This window comes from Hemicordylus capensis, chromosome 6 (assembly GCF_027244095.1).
Source record: "Hemicordylus capensis ecotype Gifberg chromosome 6, rHemCap1.1.pri, whole genome shotgun sequence".
In the NCBI taxonomy this organism is placed as follows: domain Eukaryota; kingdom Metazoa; phylum Chordata; class Lepidosauria; order Squamata; family Cordylidae; genus Hemicordylus; species Hemicordylus capensis.
Window position 1 is genome coordinate 30,351,961 of NC_069662.1, and position 19,121 is coordinate 30,371,081.

General features: G+C 42.6%; 1 protein-coding gene and 1 pseudogene across 2 annotated transcripts; both read left to right on the forward strand.

Moving 5' to 3' along the window:
• The first annotated feature begins 2,396 nt into the window (after positions 1-2,396).
• On the forward strand, positions 2,397-3,374 carry LOC128331095 (olfactory receptor 14I1-like; annotated as a pseudogene).
• A 663-nt stretch (positions 3,375-4,037) lies between these two features.
• LOC128330108 (olfactory receptor 14A16-like) lies at positions 4,038-12,977 on the forward strand. 2 transcript variants are annotated; one of them, XM_053262423.1, is made up of 5 exons: positions 4,038-4,352; positions 9,491-9,716; positions 10,110-10,235; positions 10,350-10,412; positions 11,587-12,977. In XM_053262423.1, the coding sequence occupies exon 5, from the start codon at positions 11,607-11,609 to the stop codon at positions 12,570-12,572; it is 966 nt and encodes a 321-aa protein (XP_053118398.1). In that variant the 5' UTR covers positions 4,038-4,352; positions 9,491-9,716; positions 10,110-10,235; positions 10,350-10,412; positions 11,587-11,606; the 3' UTR covers positions 12,573-12,977. The 2 variants fall into 2 exon arrangements, with proteins under 2 accessions (XP_053118398.1, XP_053118397.1); XM_053262422.1 differs by having other exon boundaries at positions 9,601-9,716.
• The last annotated feature ends 6,144 nt before the right edge of the window (positions 12,978-19,121 follow it).

Genomic DNA, 19,121 nt, shown 5'->3' on the forward strand with positions numbered 1-19,121 from the left:
GATCAGGCCCAAGGCCCATCTAGTCCAGCATCCTGTTTCATACAGTGGCCCACCAGATGCCGCTGGAAGCCACAGGCAGGAGTTGAGGGCATGCCCTCTCTCCTGCTGTTACTCCCCTGCAACTGGTACTTAAACAATTTATATATTAATCCTGGGGTTATTAACTTCAGTCTGCTGCACATTCTTGACATCTTTCAATTCAATTATTCATGTAGCTCTTTAACTGCTTTCCCACAAACTAATTTTGCCTGTCCCATTAGCCATAGAACTGAACCTTCCAATAAGGCTTTGAACTTCTTGAGTGAACTATTTCCCAGAAAGGAAAAATAACAGCCAGTCACACCAAAGTTCTATCTTTCCTCAGCCAATGGGGAATTCACATTTTAAATTAACTCTTGCTCCTCAAGCTCAACTCTAGAAAACTCTGTGTGCGTGTGTGTGTGTGTGTGTGTGTGCATGTGCGTGTGTGCGTGTGCGTGTATCTATATCTGTATCTATCACCTTCCCTTATCAGAAAAACAGCTTTTAAATCATATGTCCCAATATTTCTGTTTCTCTTTTCTTTGCATTTCCCTAAACATATCAGTTACTGATTAAGTATTCTAGTACCAACCTGAAACCCCCATTTTTTGTCATAGTCCCATTTAAATCAGTGGGACTTACTTCTGAATAAAACTTCATATAGGATTGGGCTTCAAGTAATGTAGTTACGATAAAGCCATCTGCTTTGATTCCTATAAATACCAAATAGGGTTTGGTGGTGACCTCCAAGCCACTGCCTCCACTTACAAGCCACTACCCTGGCTTATAGAAGAATTAACAGTCAGTTAACTAACTTAACTAACTAACTAACTAACTGTCAGTTCAGAGCTGAAGCTGAAGTGCACTTACTTGCGATTACTTATGGTAATTATGTGTCTATAACATCCATTGTGACAGAATGTGGTGATGTCCACCAGCAACTCTCTCTGCAGCAACTAGTCTTGATGGCTATACACTACCTCCAGGTTAAGAGGTCATTTGTCTCCTAATACCATTTGCTGGGAAAAGAGAGTCCTACTCTCTGGCTCTGGGCTCTGCCATGAACTGCGCAGTGGCAAGGGCCTGGGATGTCTTCCTCAGATACAGAACAGCTCCCTGGGAAAACAATCAGAACCATGGCCAGAGCTAATGCTCTGTTTCATACACCTCATTCAGATGTTGTTAAATCAGCTACAGTGGGGAAATTGGGGAGGACATCCCATCCCATCCCATCAGTCAGTGGGGCCAAAAGCGTGATGGATCACTGACTGGATCAACCCAGTTACACAATCTTAGAAGTGCCTGCCATCACACTTTGGATTTCCCCCTCCTCATACAAGACCCACTGTAAGCATGAACAGAGGGTCATGCTGCTGATTGACACAGTCGAGTAGGGCTTCTTACCCCCACTCTTCTGTACATGGCTACAGCAGGTCAACTTCATAACACCTGAATGAGGCTATACTCTGTTTCTAGGGGGGTGGGGTGACTTGGCCACACCCCTTTCACTGGAAAGCCTAGATATTTAAAGGGGCCATGCCCAATTTTGCTGGCGTTTACTCCAGTGGTACTAAAGGGCCTCCACCATGGTCTCAGGGGATTCCTCTGACTCAGGGGATGTGGGCAGTGTCCTTGGATAGGATTACTGATGGGGAATGGCTTGGCTTACATGTTGTGTGGGGTCCCAGCAGCATGGGATCACCCTGTGCCTGAGTGGCTGAAGTCTCCCAATAGATTTCGTCCCCCAAATTGTGTGCTATATCCCTCACTATGGGGATAGTTCTGGAGTCTGGGGGCTTGATCGCTACTTGCCTATATGACCCATCGCTGGACTTCTCATGATGTCTCTCAATACCAGTTGCTGAAGAAAACAGCAGGAAAGGGAGCAAACTTTCATTTCCTGTTTGTGTGCCTCCCTGAGGGATATGGTGGGTCACTTTGGGAAACAGGATGCTGGACAAGTTAAGCCTTGGGCCGGACTGAGCATGGCTTTTTAAAAATGCTTTTATGATAAAAATGGACATTACAGTTGTAATCTAACTTTCCTTGGATTTCTATCACTAACTTTTATTGAAGCCCAAAATACCACCAAAGTGAAATAAATGTCTGTTATAAGATACTACTAGTCAGAGGGCTATAGGCCACCTCCAGCCTCAGAGGCAGGATGCCTCTGAGTACCAGTTGCAGGGAGTAACAGCAGTAGAGAGGGCATGCCCTCAACTCCTTCCTGTAGGCTTCCAGTGGCATCTGGTGGGCCACTTTGTGAATCAGGATGCTGGACTAGAGGGGCCATGGGCCTGATCCAGCAGGGCTGTTTTTATGTTCTTAGAGCTATACATATAACATTTATATTTCTGTTTCCTTCCAGAGTTGAAATGCATCTTAGGAATGAGTAAACTATGGATAATAAGTCTTCTGGTTCCCACTTTATGCTCTTGGAATTCTCAGCCATTTGGGAACTGCAGATTCTACACTTCTTTTTCTTCATGGTGTTGTATTTGACAATATTGACAGGGAACCTTCTCATAATCTCTGCAATCATTTTTTACCAGCACCTGCATACTCCGATGTACTTCTTTGTGATAAACGTGGCCATGCAGGATATTTTTGCAATTTCAGTCATAATCCCCAAATCGATGGCCAACTCCCTCTTAAACACTGGAGAGATTTCTTATTCTGGATGTGTTGCTCAAGTCTTTTTGTCTTTGTTCTTTTTAGCATCTAATTTCTCTTTCCTCACCATCATGGCATACGATCGGCATGTTGCCATTTGCAATCCATTACAGTACACAATGGTAATGAACAGGCAAGCCTGCATCAAAATTGCTGCTGGAGGGTGGTTCGCTGGTCTTCTCTGTAGTGTTTTAAACACTGGTGGCACTTTTGCAACCCCTTTCTGTTCTAATATTGTCAATCAGTTCTTCTGTGACATCCCACACTTACTAAAGCTCTCCTGCTCCAACTTGTATCTAGTTGAAACTGGTATTCTTGTAGTCACTATTGTTATAGAGATAGGTTGCTTTGTTTTTATCATTGTAACATATGTGATGATATTCTCTACAGTTCTGAGAATTCCATCTGTTCAAGGAAGGCAAAAGGCCTTGTCCACTTGCCTTCCCCAGCTCATTGTCTTTTGTACATATGTATCCTCTGGGTGGCTTGCATACCTGAAACCTCCCTCAAACACTCCATCTGCTTTGGATTTGGCATTGACTATGCTATATACCTTTGTTCCACCCATGTTGAATCCAGTGATCTATAGCATGAGAAACAAGGACATAAAGGTTGCCCTAGCAAAACTATTAGTTCTGGTCTGCCCTCCTAATAAAATGTATTCCACATTTTGCATTTAAGTGTGGCTGTTTAAACCACTTAATTACCTTCATTTATGTGGAAGGAGGAAATATTCCCCACTAAGGATATTTCACACCAGAGATTAAGGCAAACCTTCCTTTCCCTCACTCTAGAGGCCAGAGGCCCCGATATTAGGGACTGAAAAGAATTCATTTGTCTTTAGTAATGTGGGTGATGGGTTACAATAAAGGGTTATCTCTATATGTACAGAGACAAATACATTGTAACCAGTGAAAGGTCTGTTTACTTGGCTCACTGACTCTACCTTTGTCTGTTTATAGGCAGTAGTTTTGACTGGTTTTTAGGAAGATTAAGGGAGAAGAGGAAGATTGTCTCTGCCCGAGAAACCTTCCAAAGAGCTGAATATCTGGCTTGAATGTCTCACAAAGAACTTGGGTCCTGCACCTTCACAAAGTCTAGATGTTGAGGGAGCAGCTGGTTTGTGAAGATAGGTTATCTTCGGGGAAACTGCCAGTTGAAGGTCTAAGTAAAAAGGGTTAACTGATTAGATTGAAGTTGTGTCTGAGACAGCAACGAAGGCAAAGCTCCTAAACAGTATATGAACAACTGTAGCAGAACTCTCAGTCCCCAACATTCCAAAGGCTACCTGCCTTAACAGCCATTAGAGGCCGGTGTGTGTGTGTGTGTGGGGGTGGGTGGTGATTGGGACCTTTTTGTTTTGTGTCCTGTGTTACCAGAATGCCTGAGTGAGTGAGTTGAGTGAGTAAGTGAATGTTTTGGGGGCAGTGAACAGGAATCTGGACCAAGGCTTTCGTAGGACTAAGCCCAGATCAATTATTAGACAAACCATTCAGACTTTACTGTATTTTGTCAGATAGAAGACGAGCCCTGCAAAAATAGAGGTTAAATTTTGGTTATACCTGTATTTACCCAAAAGGAAGAGGATTCTGAATTTAAAATGGCCCCCTGATTTCTAATAGCAAAGAACTAGGGGGGAAACCTAGGCTTGTATTCAGGTAAAGATGGTATTTTCTTGTTTCAAAAACTGCCTCATTTTCAGATCACCCTGCTTAAATATTTAATCTTTTTAATTATTCCCTTAACAAAAATACACTGTTTTTACATCAAAGGTATTTAATCTCTTAGTGTATGATTCCATGTCTAACGTATGTCAAAACACTATCTACTGAAAGGAGTGCCTGAGAGGTACTCAAACTTTTGGCAGCAGGGATGCTGATTAGCTGAGTACTAGGCCTGTGCAATGTCAGATTAGACATGTTAGAATTCATCTGAAATTTGAAGAAATAGTAAAATCTGTCATTTCTGATCTGACATTGACTTTCTGATATTGCATTAAAAATATGTGATATGATCTCAGAAAGTGAGAATTTGTGCTGGGAGTCATGTTGGGAGATTGGAAGTACAAAATGGTGAAAACCGCCATTTTAAAACCTTCAAAAAATGGATTTTCCCCCATAGAGGAAAATGGGGAAATTAAAAATTCATTAAAAATCACTGCTTGGCCCTAAAGCCTTTAGACTTGCAATACATGTGGAGAAGGAGGCCAGAGTTCCCTGTAGTGAATTTGAGGATAATTGGTTAATTTTCTGACTTTTGGTGAGTTTTTGAAATTTTTTGTAAAAATTTTGATATCTGGCTTGTTTCAAGCCAAAACTTAACAAAATGGTTCTGGATCTGAAGCCCTTCCTTGGACCATTATTCCTTCCCCAAGTTGGATATTCCTTTGATTTTATATTATTATTATTATTTTCCCCATTGCAGGAACAGTTAGACCTTTTAAAAGGGATTAGAAGGAATTTACACCTTTTAATACCTTAATTGCCAGAAGGGGAAGTAAGAAATTATTTCTAACCACAAAAACAGAAACATTCAAAGTGCTTTAACTTTTATTGACTGTGTGCTTCCACAATGGGAAAGACAAAAATTAATATAAAATCAACGGAATGTCCTTTTTCATCCACGTGGGGTTGGAATGATAGTACAAGGAGGGGCTTCAGATCCAGGACATTTTGTAAAGTTCTGGTCTGAAACAAGCCAGTTTTCACCAATTTTAGCCACTTCAATTTCCTGCAAGTTTTTTTTTTTAACCAAAAATCAGAGGAGTGGCCCAGAGTTTTGTGGGGGGTGGGAAACAATGCAGAGTCCTGCCAATGTCGTTTTCATGTGAGCCAGATTTCATGACTGTGTGTCCATCCATTCCAGAAATATAAAAAGGGGCATGTTGTTACCTTTTTTCATAAAGGTGTTGTGCTGCAGGGGTAGTTGAAGATTTAGAAGACCTTGTTCATGTACTTTTTCTGTGTGTGTAAATTATGTTTATACCACGAGGTGTCAGTAATGTACCTATCAATTTAAACACTTCACTGAAAGTCTTGTCCAATTGATCTCTAATACAACAGGATCAATTTGAAATCTCAGTTGGAGACTTGCCCAGTGGGTCTCCACAGGGTCGATTTAAAATATCTAACCCAAAGACTAGATACTTGACTAAAATCCCAAAGATTGATTTGAGATCTCTCTGTGTTAGAACAGAGACACACCAGCCTGATATTAGTGTCACAAATTTGAGATCCTCATTCCAGGAACTGTTCAATTCCAGTGAATAGAGTACCAGGTCTACAACTTTGAGTCCAAAAATTGTTCTGAGAAAAGGTGCCTCTCAGATGCTCTGTTCTCAGCTTTGAGAACTTTGAACTCTGCATATGCTCTAGCGATACCTCAGAGTAGGGATGTGCAAAACGTTTCAGGTACAAAACGGGCTGTTCCGTAGACCAAACAAAATCCCATTTTCCAAATTCGAAAGTTTGTACACAAAACAAAAGTCTCTGTTTCGGCTACAAAACGTTTTGTTGTTTCAGACCTTCATTTTGTGGTGATTTCTGAGTCAGTCTCCATTTTGTATTTGACCTCTTTGAATTTCCCGCCCTTCCAGTTTTCCGATCGGTGGCCTAAAGCATGGGCTGACCTGCTGCCGATTCCCTCCTTGTTCCACATTGTCTCTTTTGCCTCTTGCCACTCTTTACTGACCCCACATTGGCCAGGGGAAGGGTTGAAGAAGGGGCAAGGGTGGGGGGAGTTCAAGGAGGAGTTTTCAATTCATTCAAGTTAGTTACTCATTCACCATTCTGCCTTTCTGCCTCATTGAAGAGAGAGAGAGAGAGAGAGAGAGAGAGAGAGAGAACAAGTTTGCATTGCATGGCATGCTTCAAGTTGCCATGATGATGCCATCATCACCATGATTATGCCTATGCCTGCCTGCCTTGTTGCCAGCCTGAGCCCAGATTGCCAGCCTGCTAAGGCTACTGCATGCCAGCCTGGGAATGGATTTATCTGCTGCATTGCTTTTTTGTTCCAGAATATTTTTTTCACCCCCCCTTGAGAGATGCCATGCCATTGCCTATGCCTACCTTGTTGCCAGCCTGAGCCAAGCCTGTAGATTCTCTGTTAACACATGAGATTTTTCAACGACAAACCATTAATCCACTCTCATAAGCTACCAGAGAATCTACACAAAACATCTCAGAAAGAACAGAACCCAGTACCCCATGGGTTAGCAATCCATGGGGGTGGTTGGCACCCTATGTTCTCTACACCACCACTTGCTCTGGGCCACCCCAGTGCCCCCCAAAGTGCAGTTATGAGGCTGCTGAAACCTCCATAATTCCCTATGGGGAAGAACCTTAAAGATGTGTAAACTCCATTAAATCTTTAAAAACCAGCCATCTGCCCAATTCCTTTGAAATAATTCTGGCAGCTTCCTTGCCCCTACTGGGCACTACCACCCACCCTACTCTGCTCTGGGTCACTCCCTTTCCCCCCAACATGAAGCTATACTTTTGCTGAAACTTCCATTATTCCCTATGGGGAAAATCGTAACCTTCAAAAATTCACCAAAAATCAGCCCTTTCCCCACCTTCTCTGACATTTGGGTGGTAGCTTCCACCCATAGGGCCCTACCACCCATACCCACTAGATTTGCCCTGGGGCCATTTTTAAAATCCAAAACGTTTTGGATTCAGATTTTACAATTTTGAACAAAGAACAAAATCGGGGTGCTACGGATTGGCTGATTTCAAACAAAGAACAAAATGGGGGTGTTTCTGATTTGGGCAAAAAACAAAACAGGGAAAAAATGCACAACCCTACCTCAGAGTCAAAGGAACTGAACACTACCCCCTGGGGAACTCTCAATGGTCCTTTTATGAGATATAGCAATTTTATGAGATATAGCAATCAGGGAATTTTACAATTCTCTTCAAATTAACTTCAGGCATCTCCAACCTCCTTCCCCACATCTGTGACAAGTTTCTAGACTCTAGGACCAACTGCTGATTTTTTCATCTTAATATGGGGGAGATCTTATTTTAAGTCAGATTTCCAACTGGAAATCTGACCAAATAAAATAGATGGTTTCCTGTCCCCAAAAGGGTTCATAATCCAAAATGAAACATAAGGTAGACACAAGCAACAGCCACTGGCACTGGTGGGACAGGCCTTCACAGGGATTAATTTTAGTTTTGTATGCCCCTCATCAATGTTTCCAAGTGCTCTTCTTTAAATCTCTTCCACAAAACGCAATGGAAGCCTTTGGAATCTGTCTGAAATTGTGTGGAAGTTATGATCAAGGAGACAGCTGAGATAGAGGCAAAGCTAATCCCCACCCAAGATCCTGAAAGGAATTTTGCGTCCAGCTCTCTAATCCTCCAGACTGCAGCCCTGTAAACATCCCATTTAGATCAATGAAATCATTTTCACATTAGGGCACTGTGACATGCCCTCAAAACACATGGACACATTAGCCTCTTTACAGATGTAACTATGAGCACCACTTGGAGTGCTGAAAGTGGAGAGGAAGTCTAGCCCCAGCTCAGTCACTCACCCTCTTCTTCTATCCATACATGGTTATGGCTCCATTTGTCTGAAAAGGGAAGAACTGTAACTGTTATTCAGGATGGGGTGAGTGACAGCACCAAGGCAAGACTTCCTCTCCACTTTCAGCACTGCAAGCGGTACTCATGGTTACATTGATAAGGTCTGAAGAGGGTTATAGCCTCCTCACATTATGATGCTTCTGATACAGAATGTCTTGATTTACTCACTCACTCACTCAATTTCAAGTAAGCATAATACATTGCACCAAATGCCTAGGAATACAGAGACATTACTTAGTGTTTATAAACAAAGTTAATCAAAAGTCTATGAAATTTTATGGGTGAGAGGCTCCAACCCACTTCTTTCCATACCACCTTTCTTTATTCCAGTTCTCATAGCAGCCTTCCCCAGAATTCTTTAACAATTACTGTTTCTTTTCTTCTCCCATTTCATAGCCCCTTGGTTCCCCCTCACCCCTCCATCTGGCTCTCTTCCTCAGTTTCCCCCATGTACACTTGGGAAATTTTCCACATAGAAATAAATGGCAGCCATAAATGAACATAGGAGAAAATGAAGATCCCACACCACCCCAGAGAGAGTTCTAAATCTTTTCTTAGTCCCTGGTTATTGCAGCCATGAAAGACCATTCCTGCTCCTTTCTGGATGCTCCAGTAGCTGTACATATAGACAGAGAAGTAAATTTGGATCTCACTCATGATCCTGTAGCTCTCCTCTGCTCCTGTTGAAAAAGGTGCACCTAGGCATGCTCAGAAGCATCTAAGCCAATAGCGTAGCCATCATTGGACAAGGTGGGACAAATGTCCTGGGATGCTAGAGTCAGAGGGCAACATGGTTCCCCCCTCACTCCTCATTCAGGGCACCTGCTTCTTCTCCTATACCCAGCCAGCAAACAAAGCATTAACTGTTTGGGAGCGTGAGGCGTGGCCCCTTACCTGCACCTTCCCAGCAGGTGAATTAAGTGGTGCAGATTGTCACCAATCCACTATTACAGCCTGTCCTGTTGTGACCAGCCAACTTTCTATGCCCCTGATGAAGGCCTCTCCTTTCAACAGTCCACTTTTCGTGCTTTTGCTACAAGGCGAGGGTATCTGCTTAGGAAGTGGTTGTGGGGCAACCACAACCGCACTCACAGTTCCCAAACCTGGGTAGAAGCCAGTTTTAAATTGTGTGAATGCCTCAGTATCTGCTCATTATATTACCAAAAACACAGATGAGAGAAATAACTTTCTTCTACCTACAGTACTATCTTTCTGGCTTATGTTGAATTTCTCAGACCAAATCTCCAGGGCCACAAAACAGAAATCAATAAATCTCCCCTGTGTGGTGATAACCTTTTTACTGCCAATACAGACAGACTTTTCACTGCCTTGAACAATGTAGAGGAGCACTTATAAAATGCATACTTGGACTCAGTGATGAGAGAAGGAAGTGCACTGGAAGCCAAAAGGAACCTTTGAAGAACAATTGTAAGTCATTTATATAGTTATAATTTTACTAATCAGCAGAGATTACACTGGAAGAAATCTCAATGTATCTGAGTTGCGTCTACAGGCATTTGGCTATGCATATCCATTGATTAAATCGAACTTTGATGGGATCTAACACCACAATATTCTCATTTAGACTGATTCCATTCAATACAACAGCTAGGAGGGACTGCAGCTGAGTTAGTCTGAAAATGTCAGCTACTGGGAGCAAATCTGTCACAATTCTTTGTGAGATAGACTTACCAGCAGATGGAGTAGGTAATGCAGGTTTGTGTGTGACTGTATAATGTGTGCAGATCTGTTCATATGCACCTGTAGATGGAGAAAGGATTGCATATTGCTCTAGCATAGCCAAGTGATCTCTCTATTCAGATAATGGGACATCAGACACCTGTAAGTACAGCCCAAGGCTCTGGAAAACTCAAGAACTGAAATGAATCCTGGTGCATGAGTCGAATATGTCCAGGAACTGGTAGTAACTCTGTAGCGTGTGCAAAGGTAAGTTGATAACAAATCATGACATAGTTTATGTAGGCAGTTATTGTCTATTATGTTGGCATTTATTGGGCTGTTTCCTCCTTCTGTGTTTATGAGATAATCTTTCCTTTTCAGGGGCAAAAGTGTGAACCTGGACAAAGAAACATCTTTGGACTTCAAAACCGAAAATTCTAATTGGTAGCTATAGGGGAAAGGATGAGATTTCTTGTATTCTGTTTTTAATTAAATATAAATATATGTATATATTTCCAACAAAAGAATAACACATCATACTAAGCTAGTCCTTAGCACTCTTGCACTGGAATAACTCATGATTACAGTAAATGCGAAATGCATAAACTAGAATACAGAATCAACTGGTGGCTAGTGGTGCCAAACCATTATTATGCTTATTCCAGATTTGTTTCATAGCCTTAATACTTAATTTGCCCTTAATCTGCCATGTTCTGTCCTTTGTATCCCCATATAGTTTTGGGTAGCAAACAGGACTTGCTGGGGAAGAGAAGAATGTAAAAACATACCTCTTCCCTACTACACTGATGCAGTCAGCTTGGAAGTTCTGTTTGGCTGCATCTTTGCTCTGTACCGTATTTACCTGAATCCAAGACTAGATTTTCCCCAATTCTTTGATATTAGAAATTGATGTGTGTGGGGTGGGGGTCATCTTAAATTTATAATCCTCTTGTTTTGGGGTAAATACAGATATACCCTAAATGTAACCTCTATTTCTTAAATTCAGAGTCATCTTTTATTTGGGAAGATATGGTATGTCACCCTATGGTTAATCTGGTTTATGTTCAACAGAGTTCTTGTAGTCACTATTGTTACAAAGTGAGGTTGCTTTGTTCTTATCATTGTAATTATATTTATTTTTTCTGGGATTTTACAGGCTGTAATTCTACATACATGTAGGCTTCATAAATCTCACTGAAATCAGTGAGAGAATATTTTTAAAAAATGATCACAGATATGAAGCCAAATTCACAGAGTTCTCAAATAAGCATTTCAAAGATGGGGATGGGTGTAGAGCTGAATACAATTTCAGTCTAATTTTCCCCCATGCTCCATGTGTAGTTTGAAAGCATGGGGCTTCTACAGTCATTACAAGGTTCTTTTTTAAAGGTACTTAACAGCAAACTGCTTCAGCCCTGAAGCTGTCCTGTGGTGCAGTTTTTTTTTACAATTATACACTGTAAATATGGATATGAGAGTTTTAATTCTGCATTAGCTGGACAATTGTCTCCCCCCCCCCTTTTTTTTTTTTTTGCAGAGCTCTATATCTCTCCAAAATGAAGCAAATGTTACTGGATTAGTCTCTAATCTTAACATGTATGTTTTTATTTTATTCCAGAGGCAGCATCCTCCTTTGTAATGAGTAAAAGAATGGATAATCAGTCGTCTGTCTCTGAGTTTCTGCTCCTTGAATTTTCAGCAGTCCGTGAATTGCAAATTCTACACTTCTTTCTCTTCCTGGTATTGTACTTGGCAATTTTAGCTGGGAATCTTCTCATCATCTCTGCTGTAGCATTTGACAAGCACCTACACACTCCCATGTATTTCTTTCTGACAAACTTGGCCATGCAGGATCTTGGCTCAGTTTCAGCCATTATCCCCAAATCAATGGCCAATTCTTTCATCAGTGCCAGACACATCTCTTATTCGGGATGTATTGTTCAAGTTTTCTTTTTTGTGTTCTTCGTTGGATCTGATTTTTTTCTCCTTACTGTCATGGCATATGATAGGTATGTTGCCATCTGCAATCCATTACGATATGAAATGGTGATGAACAGGAAAGCCTGCACTCAGATGGTGGCTAGTGTATGGATCACAGGACTTCTCTACAGTGTCTTACATACTGGGGGCACCTTTGCAGTCCCTTTTTGTTCCAATATTATCAATCAGTTCTACTGTGAAATCCCACACTTACTTCAGCTTTCCTGTTCCAACTCTTATCTAGCTGAAGTTGGTGCTCTTGTGTTTAGTGCTATTATAGAGTTGGGTTGCTTTATCTTCATCATTTTAACATATGTACTGATTTTCACTGCAGTGCTGAGAATGCCCTCAGTCCAGGGAAGGCAAAAGGCCTTCTCCACTTGCCTTCCCCATCTCATTGTATTTTCTACATTCATATTTACCGGGTGGTTTGCCTACCTGAGGCCTCCCTCAGACACTCCATCTGATTTGGATTTGGCATTAACTGTGATATATACCTTGATTCCACCCATGATGAATCCAGTGATCTACAGCATGAGAAATAAGGAGATAAAGGTTGCCCTAGCAAAACTATTTGCTTGCATATGCTCTTCTAAGTCCATTTCTTTTACTTTGTGTATGTAACTGTGAACTGTTTATCTTCTGAGTTACCTTGATTTACAGCAAAGAAAGCAAAAATATATTGGCTGACATCCTAACAGTGCATGTATACAATGAACAATGTTCTGCTAGTGGAAGTAGATCAAGTAATGGTGCTAAATCACTGGAAGTTTGTTTGCAAATGTGCTGTTGCATAGACATTCCTTTTTAGACATATGAGGTGTGCCAGCTGCTGCACAAGTGCAAACATGTTTGTGCTTGTGCAATACTACTCTGGAACATTAGCTGCAGACTTAGTGGAACTCACCTGTGCAATGTTCTGGCACAAGTGCAATGTCCTTCCACAAGTGCACAGTTAGTCACGATGTCTGCCACTGCAATTGGAGATGCAGCTGAGATGGTACCAATCCTGATTCCCTTGCTCCAGTATTCCAGTATTACTCAGGTTTAGACATTTTATTCCCTGCCTCATCCACATCCCCATTGTGCTCCCATAAATATCTCCCATCTAAGTCAATGAAGGCTCCTTGTTATTCTGAAGGCTTGCCGTACCCTTGAGCAAGAGGGTGAAGGGAGAGGAAGTCCTGCCCCTGCCATGTTACTCATTCCCAAACCCATGGGTCACAGGTCCGACAGGGCTTGTCTGAAGAAGAAAAAGCCTCTCTGTGATGGTGGGTGGACCCGAGAATGTGAGGATGAATCAGTTCACCTTCTCAATCACGGGTCTGTCCACCATCATGGAGAGGGCTTTCCCCTCTTCACACAAGCCACATTGGATTTGTGAGCAACAGGGCATGGGGATTAGTGATGCAAGTGGGGGGCAGGATTTCCTTCCCCTTTGCCCCACTGGTGATGGGTACAGCAAAGCTTCAATGTTAGTCTGAAGGAGCCTTGAAAGTCTTTGAATTCTATAGGAAGAGGGTGCAAGTAGAAAGGGATGCAAAAAAGACACAGCTGAGGTAGAAGCAAACCCCATACTTCACATAAAATATTGAAAGATTGTTCTCTCTCAACTGACCAGTCTCTCCAGTTAAACTCACATTAGCATCATAAACTCAATGGGATAATTGACTGATAAGGCAGAGAAATGGGTCTGGGAAGTACTATTATTTATTTGATTTGATTTGATTTCTATACCGCCCTTCCAGAAATGGCTCAGAGTGGTTTACACAGAGAAATAATAAATAAATAAGATGCTTAAGGTACTATGAGGAGGTTCAGCATACAGAGACACTTTTCTTCACCTTCACATCTCATTAACCTTTTGACATGGAGCTTCTCTAGTCTGTACCCTCAACAAGAAAACAGAACACATTGTACTAAACATTCCTGTAAAGCCTGTATGAACTGAAAGTTCTTTGTGTGGCAAGCCTCACTGGGGAGGTTATTCCATATTTGTGATGGCACCACTGAAAAGGTCTAGCCACTCACCTTACCTCATTTGGCAGAGACACTCAGATTTAATATTTTAATAATTAATAATATGGCAATGCCCATCTTAGGATATATCTGTTGGTTTCCAGTATGTTTCCAGGCACAATTCGAGGTGCTAGCTTTGTCCATGAATGCCCTAAATAGGCTGAGTCCCTCCACCCACCATGCTTTAAGAGGTACTAGTGGAACCCTACACAGAATACCATCTTTGATGAATAAAAGCTCAGCATCCAGTAGGAACAGAACTTTATAGTAGACTTGTGTCTCCCAGGAGATTCATTGCAGATAAGAATTAAATATATTTTTTGTTCTGCCAGATCTTTGAAAAGGAGACCCCTAATTAATTATTGGTGGGTACTGAGGATTGATCTTTCTGCTGTTGATATGAATGGTTTTAAACTTTACTAGCCAACATGAACTGCAGTGTCCTGTTGACTCTGTGGAACATGCCGGGTCTGCTGTGAATGCATAAAGAAGCCCCAAAACTGTTGAAGACAATGACTGTGCAATCAGCACTGCTGCAATTGCTCCCATTTGCACTGTTGGGAGTAGCTGTGGCAGAGATGAATCCTCTACAATGGCTGTTTTGACTTTCATTCTTCTTGAATTTCTCCCTTTCCCTTAGCAACTGCTTATATCAAGGAAAAAGCCAGCAAGGAGATTCTCACGATCAATAAAAAGTGGGCTAAGGGAGCCTAGCCCACTTTTTACTGATCGCCTGCTGCCACGGGAGCTGTGTGGCTCCTGGCAGCAAACCCTCCTAATTTCCCTTCCCCTTAGCCGAGGTTAGCAGAGCGAGTGCTCTACTAACCCCCAACTTTTTGATTGTGTATTGCCACACCGTGGCTCTGCACCACAGCAACACACAAGGAGACCCCCGTCAGGAGACTGAAACAAGCCTCCCAACCCCAGGGCTCTCTCCAGGTTGCCCTGTGTGTTCGGGCAAGGCATCCTGGAACTTCTGGGGGCTGCGCGGCCCCAGATCCCCACAGCCCCTGCCAGCTCCATGGTGGAGCCAGCAGTAGTGTGAGTGGCCAATCCAGCCACCCAGGGCTTCCCTTCTGATAGTCTGTGGGGAAACCCCCGAAAGGCGAGTCTCACTGATTGTGAGACTTGCCTCTACATCTTTCCAACCTGGTTACCTACTACTTGATAGGGGCTCCTGCCTCAGTCTTTATGTCATAATGTGTTGCAGGGGTTTGATCACAATGAGAAAGAGGATGATGAGTGATGCTTTGAAGTTTGCATTGTTCAAGGCAGTTGCGACTTCAGAAATTATAAAGAGGGTTAGACTAAAGGATCAAATCCCTGGAGTTTAGAGGGTGTTTCCTCATCCTCTGCTATCCAAGGGATACAGAGATTCCCAGGGCCACTACAGAAGATCAGCATCAAGTAAGCATTAACATTGCTAGTTCTGTGGAATTCTGGGGTGACTGGGCTGGAGAATGTTGGGATGAAGGGAGTAGAAACAGAATATTTTCTTCTGTGAAAACACCCTTGCTCACTTAGATCTTCTAAGAGGGTTGTATTCCCAGTGCTACCCCCATCAGAAATGTGGATGGCCATGTCTTAGTTCTGGCCCTTCTTTATGTAAAATAGCATGAGGAGGTTGTTATAGCAGTTACACATGCCAACAAAGAAGCGTGTGGGAGGGAAATCCAAAACACCAAAAGCAAAATACTTTTGTAACAAGCCCAAGATCCCAGAGTTAGCACAAGAGCACCACCAACAGTGTTTGAGACTGATTTCCTGTGGAGTAATAAGCATATTCCTCACCTTTTCCTATTTAGTTAATTCAGAGAGGGCGGAGGGAGTGTTGGTCTGGACATGGGTGAATAGATGGGCAGTGAGCGGACAGGCTGGGGTGGAACTGCATCGCTCCTCCATCAATGGTTGTCCTTCCTTCGCATTCTCTGCTGGATACAAACTCTCCTCCTATTGCTGCTGCAATTACCCAGCCTACCGCTTCTTTTCCTATCTCATGGGAGGTGACATCATATTCTCTACTATTTGGCTTAAGACAAACATCTGTGGTTTTAGTGCAACTCTGGGCTTCTTAATAATATATGACATCTGAGTGGGGCTGGAAAATGCAAATTGTCTGGGCTCGCACCCATGCAGTAAATCTCCAAACAATATATTTTGGAGCTGCATTCTCAAAGAATGAGGGCAAGAAATGAGTGCCATGGCTGCCGGTTTAGGTACAGAGCAGGGCCAGGTATCCCCCCTGTTGGGGCAGAGAGTCATGAATGTGTCAAAATAGGCATCTGGCCTGTCACAATAGGTCTTTGGTTGAGGGATCAGGGGTGTCTTCTGCTGCTCGAGCTCTTGCTTACACTCACTCTCACTCTTTCTTCTTCTCCTGCTGATCTCAGTCCTGCTGTTCCTCCAGCGAAGGCTAGGCTAAGAACAATTTGCAGCCTTGCCACTTTGTCTCCTCACCCACCCAAATGTGTAGCAAAAACAGCAGAAGCAGCATGGACACGTGTATACATATGTGTATGCATATGTATATGTGAACACATAAGCACTGTTGCCTCCTCCTTGCCATGCTGGATGGAAGACTTTTAGAAGTGGCATGGCTCCTCCTGATACAGCCTTGTAAGGTACAGGGGGTCCAACTGGGGCCTGCCTTCAAAGGTCCCCCAATAGATAGACTAAGGCCTGTGTCTATCCCAAATATTTGTATGAGAGATTTGTTTGGTTAGGGGTATGATTAGCTTCTAGGTGAACCAGTCACCCAGAGAAAATGGGAAAATTACCAGACGTACTCTTAGATAACTAAGTGCCTTGAACCATGTTTTGCATTCTTCTCAGAGTTTTGTAACTCCAATATAATGCTGATAGTACTGGGTTTTTCCCCTATCTGTCTGGAGCAGTCTGAATCTTACTGTGCCATAATAATAGTGCTTGCTAAGATATACTGTATTACTATATTGCTGAAATGCTAACAATATTGAAATGCATGGTAGGGGGGAAATAAAGGTAAGTCAATGTTGACTCCTGGCACCCACAGAGCCCTGTGGTTTTCTTTGGTAGAATATAGGAGGGGGTTTACTATTGCCTCCTCCCGTGTAGTATGAGATGATGCCATTCAGCATCTTCCTATATCTCTGCTGCCCACTCCAGTCCCAGCGGGGATTCAAACTGGCAACCTTCTGCTTGTTAGTCAAGCATTTCCCCACTGCTCCACTTAAAGTGAGAGGAGGGAAATACTGACCACTTTACAATGATCCAGTGTTCTCATATGGTACCCACACCCTCCTTTTGTTATTTCTTTGTCACCCTTCCCTGTCCTGACCCAAGTTATTTACATAACTTTACTGAGGTGCCGGTGCAAGTTATTTACAGGTTTCTTCAGAGACAGAGTCTTAGTGATAAAAGCACCATGTAGCTGGAGAGGGGGACGACTGGGAGTGTACATATGCTGAGTCTAGAGCAAATGTTTTAAAGGCATGGAAAAATCCATCTGCAAGTCATAATGGCAGATTTATGAATCTGAACACTATAAGAGAAGTTGTCTTTAGGTAATATGGCAGTATGGCAATAAGGAAAGCAATCCACCTTGTCTGACTGTCTGTCTCACTCTTGAGTATGGACAGGGGTCAGTTTTCATAGAGAGAGCTTTCTGGGCTCTATGAGAGCTTTCTTGGCTGGCTCTCTCTGTGACAGAGCTTTGTTGCACTATGTAATCGGCATGCGAATCAAGTCTCCTATGACAACGTTGTCTGGGCCAGATCCAAGATGCCTGCTTCCTACACTTGCCATCCTGAGTGACTTGAACAGGAATTCATGCCTGACTGCCAAGCCTAAATGGGGTAATACTGCCTTCTGGTGATTCTTTCCATTGAAAATCCTCCCCCTCTTCCCTCTACTGATTAGCAGCAGCCTCCCTCCCTTTAAATGCCTGTATTCCCCCATTCACCCCCACTTCCTCTCCCTGCATTCACCTAAGTTGGTCTTTTCCCCTTCTCAGCTGAAACTGTTGTTTTTGAATTCGGTCAGTAAGAATAGATAACAGCTTACAAGCATTCAACATTAGAAGCTAGAATTGTGCTTTAACTGCTGATTGCTGAATGTTGTATGTAGTATTGCCCAGATGTTCCAGTTATTATTCTAATTTCTTACAGTAAAGCTTACATTTCTTCAGTAGCCTTGGGTCTCGTTCTCTCTCTGTCTAGCACCAGGCATTCCATGAGCCACGCAAAGAATTAGAATTGTGGGGGTTGCAGCACAGGTTTCCCCTTCACTAAGGTTTGGACCCTGGTGGTAGCCAACAGTCTGAGCCCAGACAGAGATCTGTTCCTGTATGGATTAATCTAGTTCACAAGAACATGATAAGCCCATTAACACAGTTTGAGCAACACTCATAAAACAAGTGCACAGTATACACAGATATAGATTTGTAAATAGGGTATGTTTTACTAAATGAAGGTACAAAAGTACATTTCCCATCTGTAAAACATTTGAAGGTCCTGTATCCAGATTCATTATTAAAATGAACATAAGTACAGCCATTCACACAAACACATGTACACTGATATATAGATATCTGTATGTTCATACAGCATAATGTCTACAACTGGCTGATGTTTTGGGTTTAGCTATCTAAATGTGAATTGGTTCCATATCATGTGAGTTATGAAGGGTAAAGGCAAGCATAATTCAAAACATTCCACTTCAGAAGACCTGCATGTGGGGAAAATATTCAACCTTGCATGTGGGTCTGCTCTCATGCAGAGCTGATTTGTATATATAGTAATGCACTTGAGAACCCACGTACAAACCGGCTAAGTGATACTAATACAGTAAAAATTAATTGTAGGTGAATTGTTTAGGGGACTTTGATGTCAATTTATTTCACATTTTACTGCAGTGCCTTCAAGTTCCTTTGCAACAACCAGGGGCAGTTTAAGCTTTTTGCCACCCATAGGCAGCCAAGGATTTGCTGCCTTTCTCTGAGGGCAGGGGAAGCCACAACAGCTGCACGGAGAGGGGGCGAGGGGAATATTCTCCCCTTTTACCTTTTTGAAAAAATGTTGCTGCACAGCAGGATGGGGGCAGCAAGGGCAACAAGAGCTTCTTCCAGCAACCCTCCTGCCTCCCAAATGACTGCACGGGGCAGTCTGTAGACCAATT

Bases quoted from the DNA above. Each gene is read 5' to 3' on its own strand.
- LOC128330108 (XM_053262423.1), top strand. From the start codon at position 11,607: ATGAGTAAAAGAATGGATAATCAGTCGTCTGTCTCTGAGTTTCTGCTC.